The sequence below is a fragment of the Taudactylus pleione genome, unplaced genomic scaffold, assembly GCF_031769625.1.
Source record: "Taudactylus pleione unplaced genomic scaffold, aTauple2 ptg000389l, whole genome shotgun sequence".
In the NCBI taxonomy this organism is placed as follows: domain Eukaryota; kingdom Metazoa; phylum Chordata; class Amphibia; order Anura; family Myobatrachidae; genus Taudactylus; species Taudactylus pleione.
Genome location: NW_028284790.1, coordinates 26,904 through 46,097, shown reverse-complemented (window position 1 = coordinate 46,097; position 19,194 = coordinate 26,904). Strand labels below are relative to the sequence as shown.

At 40.8% G+C, this 19,194-nt stretch overlaps 1 protein-coding gene across 3 annotated transcripts in view; it reads left to right on the top strand.

The window, feature by feature from the left end:
• Positions 1-17,886, top strand: part of GAB1 (GRB2 associated binding protein 1) — a 136,283-nt gene extending 118,397 nt beyond the window's left edge. For 2 of the 3 annotated variants that reach the window (XM_088445782.1, XM_088445785.1), the window contains 5 exons: positions 5,777-5,866; positions 7,500-7,587; positions 11,461-11,584; positions 14,529-14,651; positions 16,092-17,886. In XM_088445782.1, the coding sequence (XP_088301908.1) occupies positions 5,777-5,866; positions 7,500-7,587; positions 11,461-11,584; positions 14,529-14,651; positions 16,092-16,250 (584 nt within the window). In that variant the 3' untranslated portion in view covers positions 16,251-17,886. The remainder of the gene's footprint in view (positions 1-5,776; positions 5,867-7,499; positions 7,588-11,460; positions 11,585-14,528; positions 14,652-16,091) is intronic. The other variant, XM_088445784.1, reaches the window with a different exon arrangement.
• The last annotated feature ends 1,308 nt before the right edge of the window (positions 17,887-19,194 follow it).

Sequence of the window (19,194 nt, the reverse complement as noted above, 5' to 3'; positions counted from 1 at the left end):
AACCTAAAATGGTTAAACCCTCATCTCAAAAGTGCAAAAATTCAAAATTAGTCTTCCATTGAAGCACTGAAGTCTGGAGGCTTCCATGAAAGGACGGGAGTTCCTGTCATCACTCGACATCAGGGATGCCTATTTGCACGTTTCCATTTTGGGAGCAAGATTATGAGTTCCACCGGTTCACCATTGGGTTTAGTTACTTCGAGTTTTGGGACTACCCTGCAGCCTGTTTACCACCCATAGAGTATTCACCATGGTCTTGGCGCCATTGATTGCTCTGTTGTGTCGCACGGGAATTGCTGTCATCCCTTACTATAATGACTTGTTGGTAAAAGTACTCTCACGGACTCTTTTACAGGCAGCTGCGGGTGGTGGTATCCATGTTGTAGGAAGACGTTTCGATGATCAATTTTCCCAAATCCAACCTAGTGCTGGCACAGAGGATGGTCTTCCTGGGACTTCTGTTTGATACAACCAGTTGACGGGTCTTTCTCCCAGTAGCAAAAATTCAAGCACTACAATCCTGGGTGCAGTCGGTTGTGTTTCCTCATCGGTTATCCACTCTGCAATGTATGCAATTACTGGGGAAGATCGTTGCGACCTTAGAAGCAATACCATGTACTCTCTTCCATCCAGGGCCCTGCTGCATTGAATTGCACCTTCGCCTGGACAGGCAATTGTTCCCTCTGTCCCCTTGGTTTGGTGGCTTCGCTTCCCCAACCTGTCCAAGGGTTGTCAGTTCTCAATATGGAACTCGACCCTGGTCTCGATGGATGTTAGTCTTTCAGGATAGGGAGCATTGATGCCTGGATTCCAGTAACGGTCTCTGGTCCAGGGAGGAGGCTGCCCTTTCCATCAATGTATTGTAACTTCGGGCGATGTGAAATGTCCTGTTGTGCGGGCTCAATGTCTTCTTCAGGGCAAACCTCTCTAACTCCAGTCAGACAATGCTATGGCTGTGGCATATATCAACCTCCAGGGCAGGACGAGGAGCTAACAGGCCATGGCGGAGACTGCTAGAGTTTTGCATAGGTTTGTTCCACCCATTTCTGACATTTTGAGTCCGTGGATCGAAAATTTGGAAGACCGATATCCTCAGGCAGCATAAGGTTCACCCGGGCAAGTGGGCTTTGCACCAGGATACGTACCACCTTTATTGTTGAATGCTTGGGTCTCCCAGACATCTACCACATGGTGTCCATACTGAACAAGAAGTTGCCTCATTACGGAGCGTGGTCCATAGATCCTCAGGCGGTCTTCATGGATGCTTTCACTGTGAGATGGTCTTCTCATCTGTTATCTGTTCCTGCCCTTCTCCATGATGCTGCTGGTGCTTCATAGTGTCAGTAGAGAGATGGCCCAATGTCTAATTGCTCCAGACTGGCCATGGTATGTGGACCTTCTATTTATGTCTGTCGAAACTGCCGTGGCAGCTGCTACTGCGGGGATTATCTTCACACCAAGGACCGTTCCTGCACCCAGCTAAGCATCGGCTGGCTTTGTCGACATCGCCCTTGAAACCAACTTCTTAAGGTACAAAGGGTTTTCTGCAGCTGTCGCAAGGACTCTGCTCCAGGCTTGTAAACCAACCATTTCCGCCGTTTACCACCTGGTGTGGAGAGCTTATATTGGTTGGTGTGAGCGCCGAGGTGTTTTTGCTTCTCTGTTTTGCTTACCACGCCTCCTTGCCTTTTTGCAGGAGGGTTTGTCTCAAGGCCTTCACCTATCCTCATTGTGGGGTCAGGTTTCGGCCTTATCAATCCTTTTTGAGATGCGTCTGGCTTCGCTTCCGAATGTTCAGGCGTTCATGCAAGGGGTGCTGAATGTGTAGTTGTCATATGTTCCACCTGTTCCCCTTGGGACCTAAATTTAGTCTTGGCAGCTCTCCAACTGGCTTTTTTGGAGCCTGTGGAGTCAGTGGGTTTGTGTTGGCTCTCTTGGAAAGTTGCTTTTCTTCTGGCCATTGCCTCTGCTTGGCGAGTCTTGTAATTGGTAGCATTATCAGCCAGTTCTCCTTATAATTATTCACTCCATCTGAATCAGGAGATTTGTTTTACCGGCTTTTAATCCTGATGTTTCTGATAGCCCTCTCCTATTCCTGGCTGTTGTCAGAGCATTTGTCGATTTAAATTGGCCGAACCGTGGTGGTTCAGAAGTCGGACTGTCTCTTGGTCCTCTGACTCTCACCGGCGTGGTTGACCTATGTCCAAACAATCCATGGCTCATTGGATCACTGCTACTATTAAGCAGGCTCACTTTGATTTAGGTGAGCTGGTTCCTGACCCTATCCGGGCGCATTCTCCTCGGACCGTGAATACGTCTTTGGCAGTGCAACAGGATGCCTCGGTTGAGTAACTGTGCAGAGCGGTGACTTGGTCCTCTGTACATATGCCTGTGCAGGTCTCCCCCACCCGCCCTCTTGAACTTGATGCTTGCTTTGGGAAGTTCTAAAATCACAGTATCCCCCAGATGAGACGAAAGAGGACTTTTCTGTACTCACCGAAAAATCAATTCCTCTGATTCCATTGGGGGATACTGCATCCCCACATTATGTGTTAACTTGCTTGTGCTTCTGACATGTTTCAGTTATATATATTTTGGTGATTTTGTGTTCTCCTTTTGGCTTTGTTAGATAAATAATGGACTAGCTGGAGAGGGTGGGAGTGCTTAAGAGGAGTTTCATCTCCTATAGTTAACTATTTAATGCCTACTCCTCAGCCTCTGCACTAAACCCAGAGTCACAGTATCCCCCAGATGGACTCAGAGGAATTGAATTGATTTTACTGTGAGTACAGAATTTATTTATTTATTGTTTTTTAACAATTGACCCTTTTTTAATTTTACACTTTTTTATGAAAAGAGTGCAAAATAGAGGGATGTGCTGTGAAGGGGTCAGTTGTGCTGTGGATTGTGTACCTTATTGGAGAAAGATCTTAATTTCATACATTCAGCTGACTTACTGAAAATTAGTTACGGTCTTAAAGCAGATGGTCCATCTGCTTTGAGACAGTAATTCTAACCCGTGTGCCATAACACTGCCATTACAGGATTGTTTCATTCTTAAAATTATTTTACTGTTCTGAACATTGGGTTGAGTGTTTACATTTCCAAGAATCTATACCCTACTTATAAGGTGGCCTTATTCCATGAAGTTCTGTTGCTTGATATAGCTCATCACAACAGAGCTATTTTATTGAACAGATGTGGCCAAGCAACTACTGGTGATTTTACACTTTCATATGTACTTCATTGAGCAGTGTGGCTAAGGTTTTCAAAGTAGAGTTTTTAAAACATGATAGACATTCCAGCTGCTGATGTGGCAAACAACAATAATATAATAAGAAATATACATAAAGGCTTCTTATGGATGCTCTATCCAAACTCTACATGTTGATGTGAGGTCAACAGAAGATGTCTGGCAAATTTAATTCCAGGGTCTATCTACAGCATTTTATTCATCGAAACCGTTTTGTTCATCTTTGCCATCATTTTATTAATTGCCAAGCAATGTACATGTGACCTTACTACTTAATTAAAGTTTCAATCAAAGTTTGACAACTAAGCCCAGGGTTGACTGACATCGGTTAGAGTCGATCACGAGTTGGGGAGATTATTTTCTCAAGCCACCACCCACACTGGTACAAGGGAAGGTGGGGATTGACAGCAGGTCCTCACTGTATTTGAATGTAATTATACAGTGTCTTAGCTTTGTATTGTGCTATACTGTACATTCTTCTTGAATAGTTCAGTGTAACACAAGTCATTGTTAAAATTCAAGCTACATTTAAACTTGAATGCATAACTACTAGGAGCGGTATCCAATTAGCCCCGAACATTGTTCGGGCATTAATTGACCCCCACGATCAATGCCAATGTTTTTTTTCACCCTATCCTATTTCGGTCGAAATAATAGGATAGTTCTCACGAAAACCAATAGGTGCCGCGATAAGCTCGCGGACCTATGTGTTTTCACCTTTTTTTTTCAGGTGAAAAGACGGCAGTTATTGTGGATTCTTTTACGGGACACATTAGGTCCCGAAAAAGAAAAAACTGATAAGTGCTGTCGTCAGGCCAACTTTGGGACTAATTGGATAGCCCCAGGCGAGGTAATTAGCCACAGTAATTTACTGCGGCTGATTGGATATCCCCCTAGGTAGGATACACTAATATGCCACAACTTATTTTCCTTTTATAAAAGGGTCAGCCTATGGCAGCGTTTTTCAACTAGTGGACCTTGAGCGGTTGTCAAGTGTGCCGCGAGGTCATTGTAGTCAGAGCTGACTGTACTTGTACTAATGGCCTGGGCAGTGCTGGGCTCATCAGGGAGGTTCAGGCATGCCCAGGCTGTGACCCATGGAGACGTGGTGGCATGACATAGGTCACATACTCCGCATTGCACACTGCTCCCAGCTCTGCATTGTGTGCTCAATCACTGAGTGTGACTGAGCAACTCCAGCTGATGAGGGACAGGACAGGGACAACAGTGAGCCTTCTCAGCTGGTTAGTTTATTTTTTCTGTGGGGCCGTGTGTGTGTTTGTATTGTGGTGGCCATTGTGTTTTATTTTATTTTTTTGTGGGGGCAATATGTGTGTGGTTCTTTTTCCTGTGAGGGACTGCTACTTGCTAAAGCACACAATCAGTGAGGGACTGTGCCGTAAGTTGAAAACAGGTTGAAAATAACTGGTCTGTGGTGATATATTTTAATCAGAATGGGTTTTAAATTGATGCTGGCTCCCTTACAACAGGAGTAGCCAACCTTTGTCCTCGAGAGCTATAAAGCAGCGTACACACTAGGCGATATTAATGAGCGATCGAACGATTACGACATTGTAATCGTTCAATCTCTCAATAACCATGAACTATAATGTCGGAAACGACCAGCGATGCGCGCTCCCGCTGGTCATTTCCAACATCTATCATCGCCTGAACATGCAGGTCAATCTGCCGATAACGACAGATTGGCCATGTTCTGGGATGAGGGAGGGGGGTGCCTTCACTTAATAACATCTCGTTCAGTGTAGGCACTACAGGGGATCAGGAACGACTGTACGAATACGATGTCGTAATCGTACTGTCTTTCCTAATCGCCAAGTGTGTATGCTGCAATACAGTTCACGTTTTCCAGACCACCTAGCTGGTGCACAGGTGTATTTATTACTCACTAACACATTTAAACAGATCCACAGGTGGAGCTAATTATTTCAATTGTGATTGAGAGGAGACCTGGAAAATGCACTGTTTGTAGCTCTCGAGGACCAGGGTTGGCTACCCCTGCCTTACAACAAACATTTCAATACTTCTGTCCTTACACAATATATTATTTTTTTTACCTCTATTTTTATTTAGTTATGGCATTTTTTTGTGGCAATACAGGGTTGCTACCCACTATACAGGTGATCACTGAAATAATTTTTTACAATTTATTTAAATGAAAAATAAAATGAGGTGAGTATTGTGTGTACACTGAGCAGTTGCTGTGGGGGACGGAAATGGAGGATAAAGGTTACCTTTTAATAATCCTTCTGTTTTGCTGGCTTCAGACAAGCTATTGGCATGCAGCATATTTTTCTTTACAATTTGGTGCTTCTACTTTCAGCATGAGAGCAGCTCAGCTGTAAATTGGTTTCTGGACAGGGCTGCTTTTGCTGAGTAAATTAACCCTGCTGTGCTGCCTGGGTTCCGCTGCTTTCAATGCAGAATCCCACTTTTCGTTCCTGCCTTATTTTATTTTTATTACACAGATAAAAATTTTATTAAAGTCTTCTTTTTGCCAATTAGGTCAAAGCCCTAAAATTTTAAGACCTAAACCTCCTGGTTTAGAGCGAACTGATTCACAAACCATAGGTGAATTTCCCAGAAGAAAAAAGGGTATGTACTTTAGTTCTCCTCTCTGTCCTGTTTTCAACTGTTGTGCACACATGTAAAGCAATGCTGATGTCTGCACTGCACCGTATGTTAACAGCACTGCAGTTAGCTATGCCTATAGCCTTGGCTTTGTAAAGAGAAATGTTATTTGTAAACTGTGTATGCAAGTTTTTACTAGAAATTCTTTTGTTTTTTTCTGTGTCCATTTTCCAACCTTATATCGCATAAAAATTTAAACTTTGATAATTAGTCGATCAAAATGTTTTTTCCCCCTTAGCTTTAATATGTAAATCATACTATGTATTATATTTATTTGTGTGCGAGTCTATGTCCAAATCTTTTTGCTACGGTTTGATTAGTGAACTAATTTATCATGGGTTTCTATTTATTAGATCACATAACAGAGGTTTATCTGGTTGTGACTTCACTCACTGGGGGAGATGTATGATGCGGTATCAACGCATGTTATGTGCGCTGATACCGCTTCTCCCCGATGTATGATCGGGGTTTGGGCTGTAACCTGTCATTATCGGCACTGCTATCTACAAGATAGCAGCGCTGTTGGCCTGGGCTATGTATGAACGGTCAGATCGCCTGACCGTTCGGCCCGCTGTAGCTGTCGCTATCGACAGCTACAGCCTGGCGCTGCCCCATCCCCATAGCAGGGACAGCGCTGTCCCTGCTGTGGCAGCTGTCTGTTCCAGGCTGCGCATGGGGATCTCGCGATACTTGCGAGATCCCGCGCATGCTCAGTGGAGCCGGCCGGGACTGACACACAGTGCATCAGCACTAGGCTGATTCGCTGTGGTCACTAGCGGGTAGCGCCGGAGGGGAGAGTTAGATGTTCATACATCTCATCGGTAATGCCTCCTGCTTCGCCTCGGTAAAGAGGTGTAGTGGGAAGCGTTATAGCAGCACGTTAAGTGCCGCTATAATACATCTACCCCACTATGTGATAACTAAGCTCTTGAGTTTGTGTAGTACAGAGTATTTTTACTGTAATATAACAACATGCACAGAAATTGCATAAACCTGTAAATCTAAACAATTCACAGTAATGGGTATTCTGTGTTAATAACATAAACAAAATTAAATATCACTTTGTTAAATTTAAAGGACAACTAAGCCTAAAATGCGAGTTTGCTTATGTGAACGTTTCTAAAGCGTTTCATATAAAATTCTGATGACGACGGGAGGTATTTTCCTATACCCAGCAGACTTCTGTCAGTAGTCCCAATGTAGTGCAAAGAAAGCTGCCATCTTTAGTTAGAATGCCTAATAGAACAATAGTTTGGTCTCTGCTGCTTAGCAGATGTAAAAGGGATATTTTCTCAGGGAATCCATTATCAGCAACGTTTTTAAAAGCAGAAAGGGAAAGAAGGCATAAAAAAATATTTTGAAGAGGAATGAGTGTAATTTGCTATATTTTAGGCATTTTATCCAAAACTCTGGAAAATATAACACACACATATCCCATATCTGTATTATGTTATGACAGGGTATGGGCACTGTCACACATAGATGCTAGTATTAGCTATGCTGTAGGAAAAAACTCCTTACATTCAAGGTTTGTGGCATAAATAATTTTATTAGTTTAACATCAAAATCATTTTCACCTTTGTGTGTTTTTGTGCAGTAAAGCCAGCACCATTGGAAATAAAGCCGGTACCTGAGTGGGAAGAATTGCCTGTACGCTCTCCTGTCACTAGAAGCTTCACACGAGAGTAAGTAGTATTAAGCATTATTGTTTATATTGTAAAACATTACCAAGATAATTACTTTGAAGACCCCCATTACATCTTTTAGTATTCTTGGTTCTTTTAATACAATGGGGGAGATGTATTATAGCTGCACGTTAAGTGCCGCTATATCGCTTCCTGCTTAGCCTCTTTACCGAGGCGAAGCAGGAAGCACTAACGATGAGATGTATGAATATCTCATCGGCCTGAGCGGAGGAGTGTTAACTCCCCCCTCTGGCGATCCCTGCCTGAGTACACAGCGCATCAGCCTAGTGCTGATGCGCTGTGTCTCAGTGCCGTTATAATACATCTCCCCCATTGTTTTCTGTTTTGTCTATTTAAAATACTGGGTTTACAAACAAATTTATTTTTTATTTTTAATTGCTTATTTGTTCCTGAGTTTGTGTATTAACACACAAGGGGGAAAAAAAGATTCTTTTGGCCAAACTTTTTCAGCGTGTATCTTTCATTTATCCTGTGGCCAATGGAGGTCTCCCATGTCCCTTACCAGACACTCTCCTGTTGCACTTTGTGGGATCTGGTCCCCAGATCTGCCTCACCACTGCTCTATTCTGCCTTGGGGCCTCCTAGCCGCCATTGCCGCACTCTCCTGCTTGCTGCTCTGCTGGGATGTGGGACTTTTCCTTGGCGCCTGACGGCTCCTGCCTGGTGACTGCTATTGTCCGGCAGCTGTTGCGTTGTTGGCTTCCTGCTGATGTCGTCGACCATCTGCCATCTTGAAAACCTGATGTTGTTTCTGCATCGCTTCTGCTGCTGCTGAGAAATCTGCTTCTACTTGCAGTTGTTGTGGTGCTGGACTCCTTGGGCTACTTAGTGACTGCTGGGGAAAAAGGTATTCTGTCAGCTCCTCAACTCCAGTTTTCAGTTCAGTGTTACAGTGAGGCCCTGATATTGTAACTTACCTGCTGCTACCTGGTTGACCTCTGTCTTGGTCTACTATTCCCCACTTCCTCCTTTACCCATCTCCTGTTATACTCCCCTTATGAGTTGGAAGTCACAGGCCTTGGCGGTTGCCAGGATGGTAAAGTTCTCCCGTTCTGTGTCCATTGAAGACGTTGGAGGGTTCGCGCTCCTGCACACTCTTCTCATGTCTCGGCTGATCCTTCTGCTGTAACTAAAGAACAGCTTCTTCAAGCCATTGCACAGACATATTACATGAAATGGGTAACTGACCTTGTGGTGGAGGTCCATATTGATGTATTCCTTATCTGCCAAGATATGCAGGAGAATGAGGGATAGGATTGGTGAGAATCATATATACAAATTGGAGTATTGTAGTGTTCCTGTGTTTGCCATCTGAGATCTCAATAAGGAGGTTAGTCGACCAGTGTGCCAGCAAAAATTTACAGATATTGAAGTAATTCTCTGCCACAATTATATTCGTTTAGTTGGCTTAAGAAAATTGAGGGTGCTAATCCAGAGCAGTTCCTTGAATCCTGGTTGACTATGGCTTTTAGATGCGATTCCTTTACTCCTCAATTTACTACTAAACGCTCTCACCATATACCAACTTGGCCCCTTCCAAGGGGGGCTCCCCGATAATATTTTTTGCCAAGATTCTGTTTTATAAGGCCTGAGTTCTATATTTTATCTTGCTAGAACAAAGGGTCCTTTGTAATTGCCAAAGTTTACATTTTTTTTTTTTTAAAGATTTCTCCTATAGTTTGTGTGAATTCAGGAGACCGCAACATGGCTTGATCTGCAAGCCCATGGCTGGGGTGCCATTCCAGAATGTAACTATTATGCACTTGAGTATTATCCTAATTTGCTCTTTTATGCTGTCTCTTCATGAGACTACAGGTTATTTAAACTATAAAGTGTGAATTTTTATGTGTGAGTTTTAAAAGTGATGTTGCCCATAGCAACCAATCAGATTCTAGCTATTATCTTCTAGAAGGTGCTAGTTAAAACTCACTTCTAAAAACTCACTTTAGTAAATTTACCCCTTTGTATTTGTCTAGAGAGGTCTCAAACCACTTTCCTTTGCTGTTGCCACTGAACCTACACGTTCCTAGGGGTGCCTCCTTTTGAAGACCTAACCCTTTTAGGTTGACACAGATAGGGCAGCCTATGAAACTGCTTGTAGCCTAGTAGGAGTTCTTTGCTATTAATTTGTTTGGCCCTTCTGCCACCTTAGATTGGGATACTTTTTAAGATTTTTTTTTTTCCCAGGTACCCTGGTTTTTCACAAGAAGTAGGAGGCAGATTTAGGAAGAATTCAATTGTTAAGGGCTGCCATAGCTCCCATCTGAGTTGACCTAGAGCAATTTAATTGTGTGTGCCGATCAGTGTGAGTGCTGCGGGTGCCCATTATTTGTGCTCTTACTCTCCTATGGAGGCAAGCCAAAATCCTCCAACAGTTAGGCTTTTGGGCACCCAAACTAATAACACCTAGTAGTTTGCACAGGTTTAGCCACTTTGCGTGGCTAATCCCGGTGCATTTGGGCGTGACAACTGCGATTATTAATGGGCGTCTTCAGCACATGCACCCATCAGCAAAACAGTTGAATATTGCCCGTCGGGTGCCCATTACTTCCGGGCACCCAATAACAATTAAATTCCCCTCTTAGAACTTAGATTTCGAGCATTTGAGGATGTTTATTGTGCTAGCGGCCTTTCAGCAGGTAGGGTTGAATGGCTAACTGTTCTCAAGCAGTGAACTAATTTTCTTCTTGACAAATCGAAGCATCATCATCTTTTCTCTGCTCATGATTCTTATTTGCAAGTGGACCAAGCTGGTAGATTTATGGCTTACTAGCTATTGCCTGCGGCTTCACTGACGATAAAATCGCTTCTATCTACATTTTGTTTTGTTTCAGGTATACTATTTGTATTACTTTGCATAGGGACCCTATTTTGGGTGTTGCCCACGTGACCCGCAGCACTATACAGACTGGTGGCAGCAGCGCCTTCACTCACCACTCACACCAATGTCACTGTGTGCCCTGTGCACAGACTGCTATGTGACCTATCCTATTTCAGTGAATGCGGGTCCAAAGCACCTCTAACCCGCCCACCCCACCCCTTATTGGCCACGAGCATGGTGCCACCACTATCTCTTGCATTGATGATGTCAATAAATTTAGTTTTTGTCATTGCGCAGCTATAACTTGACAGATCAAAATTAAACAAAGTGCAGGTTATTTCTGGGAGAGTTCACTACAAAATGTCGTTTTCCTGAAAATCTGTTCAGTGCTGCTCCCACCACTGTGCACCGGGGCTGTTCATTTTTGTGCACACTTTGTTGATGTTTATAGGTCTCTGGTCCTCTACTCCCCTTCTGAATTATCCTTCTGACCTTGTCGATTCTAGCACTCTGTATCTGGATTTTCCTACATCCCTTGAAGAAGTTGAGGATGCTATGAAGGCTTACCCTTCACATAAAGCTCCGGGGGTTCATGGGATTCCCATTTACCTCTACCCACTTGGGTTTCTTTGTTCCTAAATTATTGGAGATCTTTGCGGCCGCTAGATAGCTTCTTGACTCTCCCCCTCTTGGCTCTGGATACCCTATTTCTATCATACTTTGTGGGTGTCTCGGCTGCCTCACTATGCCTCACTCCTGTGTATATAATTCTACACATTTTTCAGATGCTTAATTCTCCTGTTATTTTTCTCCAACCCCTGCTATGTAGCTATTATATATTTGTATTATCTGAATTCTCCTCCATACCCAGTGTGTTGCTGTTCTGTGTCTCTTTTTTTGCTCATGCTCATTTTAATATATTTTAATATGTTGTAATTGTTACTATTTTTAATTTGTTTATTCATATCTAAATTTCAATACATTTCAATAAAAAATACTCAATAATAATAATAATAATATGTGGCTATTAGCTCTTCCAGGTTCCCTATGCCTCCAAGACCAGATTCGGTTCATAGTACAGCTTCCAGCAGTGACTCGCAGGACAGTGAAGAGAATTATGTACCCATGAACCCAAATCTTCCCAGTGATGGCCCAGTATGTAAAATCTATTTCTTTACAATTTCCTTCCCTAGCTTTACTGTCTCATGACTTCAAATTTTTCAGAGTCATATTCAAAATGTGTCTTTTAATAATAATGTACTGGTTTTTTTTTATACTTTGTTTTACAGTTTTGAATGTTTGTGTTCAGGCAGAGTAACAAATGTAACAAAAATGTATACATCCATAGCAAAGTAGCATCTTGTATTCTTAGTAAACTGGTTATCCATCAGCTGAACCTGCAAAATTTCCAATTTGGCCACAAATGTCGGTGACGTGACTCATGACAAATAAAATGAGGTCCAGGGTGTGCAGTCACGAGGTGACTATGCACAGTCCAACAGCTTTCATCTGCCAACCTGAATTTCTGGCAAGCCAAAATTTCAAGACAATTTTGAGATCTAGAGATTCATGGGTATAATTTGTTGGGACCGGCCATACCCATTTTGCTGGTGTATGTGCCAATATAGCTGTATGTGTGCCCAGTAGTGGGTAAGGGCACAGGTGTGAAAGCATAACTGTTTTTAAGATTAGTAATCCCGGAAGGCCTACTATAAGGGAACCTACAGAATTTCTACTTTAGTTTTATTTTGTGATGAGAACATACTTTTATGGCTATCTGATCTCAAGTATTCTTAATTAAATGGGATGAGCAGTAAAGCAGGATAGTTTCCAAGATTTAATGAAGGCTTTGGAGCAGTTATATATTATGTTATTATGAGCTTCATATGGTAGGTATACCAGATTCTATGAAGAACATCTTGGCTAAAAAGATCTGTAGGCTATATCTAATCTGCTAGCGGTCTAACAAATAGATTGTATAAATTCTTTCTGATTATTGAGCGTCAAGTGGAACCATAAGATGAAGGAGGAAGAATCTCAGTGAGAGGGGGATGTCAATCAATAATACGGAGTGTTCAAAATTTTAGATATCTAAGATGCAGAGAGCCTTGACCAAGGCCACCATATATAGAGGAATGATACTTTTGCTGGGCAGCCCCTCCACTGTCTGTTTGGAGATATCTGGATTTATTTTATGTATTGTTATGTACCATTGATGTAACAACTTGTATTTATTCCCTTTTATTCTTAATGCAGTCTGCTGATACATCTGTGTATGTCTCATCTCTACCCAATCTTCTTCACCTAAGGTCTGCCTCCCAAGCTGCCTCGGTTGGGTCTCACAGACCTAACAATACTTTCAGTTCTGCATATAACTTGGACACAAGGGGGGGCTTATGTAATAGGTTTCGAGCTGCAGCCATTTCGGGAACTCCTCTTCCCGTATTTTTAAATGCAATAATTTTAAATGCAAAACCAACTGGATTATTTCTTTAAAATGATTGCTGCTTTAAAAAATATGGGAAGACTCGCAGGAGTTCGCCAGGGCCTTTCCTTGATGCCTGGTTCATATTATTAAAAGACAAATATATTTAGTGGTCTACTAGATAGGCGGTAGGCAGTTGCTTATTTTCCTCTAAAAGTGTGTTATTTTCAACATTGAAAAACATTCTTATTGGGAATGTTGAATTTTGCCTTGATGTCAGCAAAGGAGGGGAAATAATTGTCACAAGTAATGTAATTCATATGCTTTCTAACTACTGTCAGCAGTGGTTTCAATGTCAGTGAAGTATGGCCTATAATAAATCATGGGCTATCAAAAAGCAAGTGTCATGGGAGGGTGCAAAACCATTAGTGCATGGAGTTTGTTGGCTTGATCACATACTGCAAGGGGACTATTACAGGGTGGATCAGGGTCCATTAAATACGATTGGTGATTCCAAGGGGGAAAATTTTACTTCATTAGCCAAGAAAAAAAGCAATATAGGGCCAAGAGGCCATGAATGAATTTGCCAGAGAAGCCCAGTTTTTTGCTAATAATTGTCACATAATTTGAAATAACATTCATTGCTGATATTGACCTATAACAGTGTTGGCTAACCTTGACACTCCAGCTGTTATGGAACTACATAACCCAGCATGCACTGCTACAGTTTTGCTATTAGGGCATGCTAAAACTGTGGCAGGGCATGCTGGGATATATAGTTCCACAACAGCTGGAGTGTCAAGGTTAGCCAACACTGTCCTATAATTTGGATATTTGTAAGGATCTCTACCCGGGTTCAGAATAGCCAGTATATTAAATAATCACATTAAATAATGTGATAGCTGGGTTAAGTAAACAATTTCAAGTATCTTGCATCAATGTATTGTTTTCAGTTTTAGTAGGTTTATTTGCTTCTGTGATTTCTCACCCAGCAGTGCTTTGTAATAAAAATAAACATCTTTTATAAGAATCCTTAAAATAAAGATCATGCATCTCCCCCTAGTTGCACCTACACCATGGCAGACTGAACTGATTTTTTTGGAGAATGCAGTCTATTAGGTTTATGGGAACTACTGATCATTGGACTTAAGATATCTGTGCTGTCACTGGTTTCTAATAAATTGATAGTCTTTTATAGTCATATTGTAAGTTACAAGTGCACTTTAACAGTATTGCTAATATGTGCTACATAACTGTTGCACCAATAAAATTATCCCATTTGGGTATACATATGATACTTGTTTATAAAAGGTCTTTGTATATTTTATCTGTATGTATAACAAGCTCTGTGGGATCACAACTATTGATGCCCTTATACTGTTTTTTATAATTTCTTCTTCTCTCACTTAAGACAGTGCTTTTCTTTCTAACTAATATGTTGAGTCCTCTTTTTTTGTTTTTTTGTTTTTTCATCGATTAAATGCCAGAAAGCTTAGTCTAGTTATTAGCACTGAGATCTGGCCATGAATTTGTGTCCTCATAGTCCGTTTCAATACATTGTTTGTGTGTGTACATACCCTAACTTAACCCTGTCTCTTTGCATACGTGCTTTGAACTATTGGGTGCTCATTGTATTTGGAGTATTTAATTTACTCACCATTTTTATAATTGCAGAGTTTATTTGAGAGCAACAGCCTTGATGGAGGGAATAGTCCCATGGTGAAACCTAAAGGAGACAAGCAGGTTGAATACTTAGACTTGGATCTGGACTCTGGCAAGTCAACACCTCCAAGAAAAGTATGTGACTTAATGAATCAATTATCATTTAGTGCAAATACAGATATTCTCTCTCTTTCTCTCTCTCTCTCTCTCTCTCTCTGTGTCTCTCTGTCTCCCTCTCTCTGTCTCTGTCTGTCTCCCTCTCTCTCTCTCTCTCTCTCTCTCTCTCCCTCTCTCTCCCTCTCTCTCTCTCTCTCTCTCTGTCTGTCTCTCTCCCTCTCTCTCTCTCTCTTCCTCTCTGTCTCTCCCTCTCTCTCTCTCTGTCTCTCTCTCTCCCTCTCTCTCTCCCTCTCTCTCTCTGTCTCTCTCTCTGTCTCTCTCTCCCTCTCTCTCTCTCTCTCTCTCTCTCTCCAAATGAAAAGAGAAATACAATCTAAAAAATCCTTTTTATATGCATCAAATTTATTTTTCCCACTTTTTTTCTGTAGTTTTGTTAAACCCTCTGACCCTGACTAGCAGAGCTTGTCTTGCAAGAGAATTGGGAATTCCAATGCTTCAGTCATATAAGTGCGACAGTCATTCAATTCATTCTCCTAACACAAAACCCCCATGAGTCAGAATTGCTGGAATTCAGGATTCTCTTGCTAGTGGTGGTAGACATATTAGACATTACAGAGGCGCCCCCAGAATGTCTTCCAAATGGCAGACGTTCCTGGCAGTGTGGGAAAACATATAATATTTGATTTGGATGGACTACATATTTAATATTAGAAAGATCTCTGTAGCCTACATAAATGAATCGTCCAGAAAGGAATTGACAAAGAAAAGGATTTAGAAATAAGATGATTTAGGCAGCAAAGTTGGATCTTCAGCTATTCTACCCTGGTTATAGGACTGTAATTGGGTCTACATAGACTGCTATTGTGTTAGAGCACAGTGGAACAAAAATAATGATTTGTTGCACAATGATGCCAGATTTAACAAACATGCCAGGAGATGGATTCTATATAAATTGGTTACTGTTTAATTCTGGGAATATAAAATAAGCTTTCCACTAATCACAAAAAATATCTATTATACAGTAATGCATGGTGTCTGTCTAATGCAAGCGCCATAGACTCCATACACATAGATGCCTTCTGGCTGTGCTCGCATGGTTAAGGGAGGCGCACTGCTCTTCAAGTAACAATTCATTCTGCTATGTGCCACCCACCCAGCATAAAGAATTTTGCATCTGTATTATGTACTGCGCCGAGAGTGGGGTCCTCCATTGAGTAAACAAGAAAGACACAGGGTGGGGATAAGCGATATGTGAGTCACAAGAGCGAATTGCATAACATGGGGTAAAAACAGCAATGTTATGCTGCAATCTAATTAAAAAATGTTGCATGTTAATGAATTTTTAATATGCATGTTAATAAACTTTATTGTAAGAAAATCTGGCAGAACTATATTATATTGAAAAAATGAATTGTTTTGATTGGTGATTAATGGTGATGATTTCATTTGACTCTTTAGAAAAAGAGCAGCGGCTCGGGGAGCAGTGCTGCAGAAGAGAAGGTGGATTATGTTGTAGTTGATAAAGAGAAAACGCTTGCTCTGACTAATACCAGAAAAGCATGGACTGATGAGAGACAGTCTACCGATTCCGAACCACCAACTAAGAGCGTCAAATGAATGTTTCTAGCATGAGAAACCCTCCTGCGCGTCAAGCGAGTCTATCGGTGCACCTGAAGTCTTCTGTAATAAATTCTGTGAAAATGGAATTTGCCTCTTAAGGGACATTTCAGAAGACAGTGAGACCCAGACTGAATTGTGCACTGTAACCGTCAGACTTAAATGTAAATACTTTACTCTGAAAACCCAACAAGGACCATTTGTTCAACATATTTAGCCATGTTTTGTAGTATTACTATGTTTTATGCACTTTTTGTGGTGGAAACAATGGTTCTTGTTCCTAACACTAGCTTTGCTATTAACACAGCTAATGTCTTAGTTTTATTTCATACACTAATACAACTAAAAGCTAGATGAACTTTAATGTGGTAGACAGGCCACTAATACATTGCAGTGCATAGTAACATAATGCTGGCCTTCTATCATAGTCAAAGCAGTAATTGTTGTATCTTCTGATTTTAAACGTATGCTTCCTTTATTTTATATTGATATGATCATCTGTGTGACATTTATTTGTTTTGGACTTCAGAAATTACCACCCTTCATTTAGCCTCTGATATTCAGTTCCAAAGTTATAATACAGTCTGTATCCAACCTGCAGAACCATATGTTCAGTTATGCAATTCATTTTTACAGCCTATGTAATTAGAATATCATTACAGATTGTTAATTAAAAATACATATAATTAAGTGTCATTTTATTTTCCCACCAGCCTCAAAATTATTATTTGGAGGGCTGGTTTAATTTGTAATTTATGTTAATTAAAGGGCCTCTAAACCTGAACATCAAGTTGACCTAATATGTAAAACAATTGGGTAACTTGACATATGTAAAGACTCCCATAAAGTAATAGGTAGAGTTTTTCACATTGACCCTTGTTCAGGGTCGTACAAGCCCTAGTTCTTTCATTAAAACCATTAAAGACTTTGAATGCTTTTTGACACTGTCCTAAAGGGGTTGTGTAATTTTAAACAATCACCCCTAATATAACCCCAAACACACCTCCAGGAACCTCTGCAATTACTTGCTCATTGTCACACATGGTTTTACAATCCATCCTGCCAAATTTAGTTGATTTCATTGGAACTATTGAGAAAGGATTAAGAAGTTGTGTTGTGCTGTAGGTCTTACAACCCCTGTTGACTACAAATGATTGACAGGACATGTAATGGGGTTTGTCCAGAATTGGATACTCTCTTTTTAAATAGATTTACAAAAATTGAATCTGGTATTCATAGAAACATGCTTTTACTGGTAATTACAGCTTAATCCTTAAATACATTTAGTTCTGATAAGCCTGTTATTTTTACATATCTATTTATTAATGTTGCTAGCAGTTTTTTTTTTGCAATAAATCAACTTAGGTTTTTGTGGTTCTGTAAAGTGTGATGTCATAACTTTAACCACTTAAAGCAGCTCTACAGAAATCTTTTATGTTGGAGTACTGAAACATCTGGGAGGTGATGTGAAGTAAAAATCTGTAATATTTTAACCAAATATTAATGGTAATGGTCAATTCTGTAAGTAATTTCTTCAATACTGTGTTTTTATGTTCTATGTTCATTTGGTAAAGATTCTGCAGGGTAGGATCTTGCATTGATAGACACAAGCAATTAAATTAATGTGCACACCGCGTATGGTGTCTGCAGTCTTTTTTGTCATCTTATTTTTAAATAGCATTTTTTTTAAATGGCATACAGAAGGTAGACTAATATTAATCAGGTACTTCAAAAGCACTGTTGTGCTTAATACACTGATCAGGTTTTTACAGTGAGATGTAAGCATGTTAATATGTAAAGGTTATTTTACTGTAAAGTTTCATTGAGACGGCTACCATTAATGTTTCCAGTGCTAGCACAATACTGTGATTTCTGCGATTAGATAGCCAAGTATACAATGTTTTTATACCACCCTGCCCTTTTCATTGACATTTTTAACTGAACACCTGCTTTGCCTTATATTTAAATATCCTATGCAATTTAGTTTGTATAATCCTAGCTGTTTACCTTTTTAACATATTTAATACTTCGCAGAGCTTGCTTTGACCTTTTACCCATTCATGGACTTGCCTACATGCAAGCCAAAGCAGTGCAATTGTGTATTTGGTGTAGCGGATATTCTTGTACTGCTATTAATTTAGTAACTACTAAAATATAAATGTTATCCCATTTTAATTTGAAAATGAAAACTAACATTTTTCAACAGTATCTGCAGTAAGGATATGTATTTTTTTTTTTAAATTCAAAATAGAAATATAATTAATAAGCAACTGCCAAGTTATAAAGTGTACTTTATAATTCTGCTAAAGTGCGTAATACTACTGTAATGGCATGTACATTCTCCTCCTGTTCATGTGTGTAAAAACATTTGTCTTTATTGGTATTCTATAAAATGTGTTACAATAAGGAATGCAGATTTAAGTTGGAAATTGCATTTGAACATGAAATTCCGACATGTCACCCAGATTGTCATTATATTATTCTTGCATATTTATCTGGTTGTAAGTTTTATACCATAATGTAGTATTTAAATGCCATCAGGTCCTTTAAGATTGTTAGGTCTCTTACACATGGGGAATTTTTCTGCACCTGTGGTATTTTGGGAGTTGTGCATACATCCCAATATTCTGCAGTCCCAGATCAAGACGCTGTAGGTAAGCCCGCGCACACACAATAAGCGGTGTGACATTATGCCTGCTATTCCACGCCTCCTAGTGGGTGACTCTCCTTTTTCTTGTCATGCTGGGGGTGAGCCCAGCACTCAGGCAGCTGCTGTGCTGCCCCTAACCTCTACAGGCATTAAATGGACATGCGATCCATTCACCGCTGCTCAACTAGAGCAGCGTTGGCAGACTCCGCCTCTGGCCACCCGTGGGATACTGCGGCCCGTAGGTGGGACAGTGCCCAAAAAGCAGGACTGTCCTGCTAATATCGGGATGGTGGG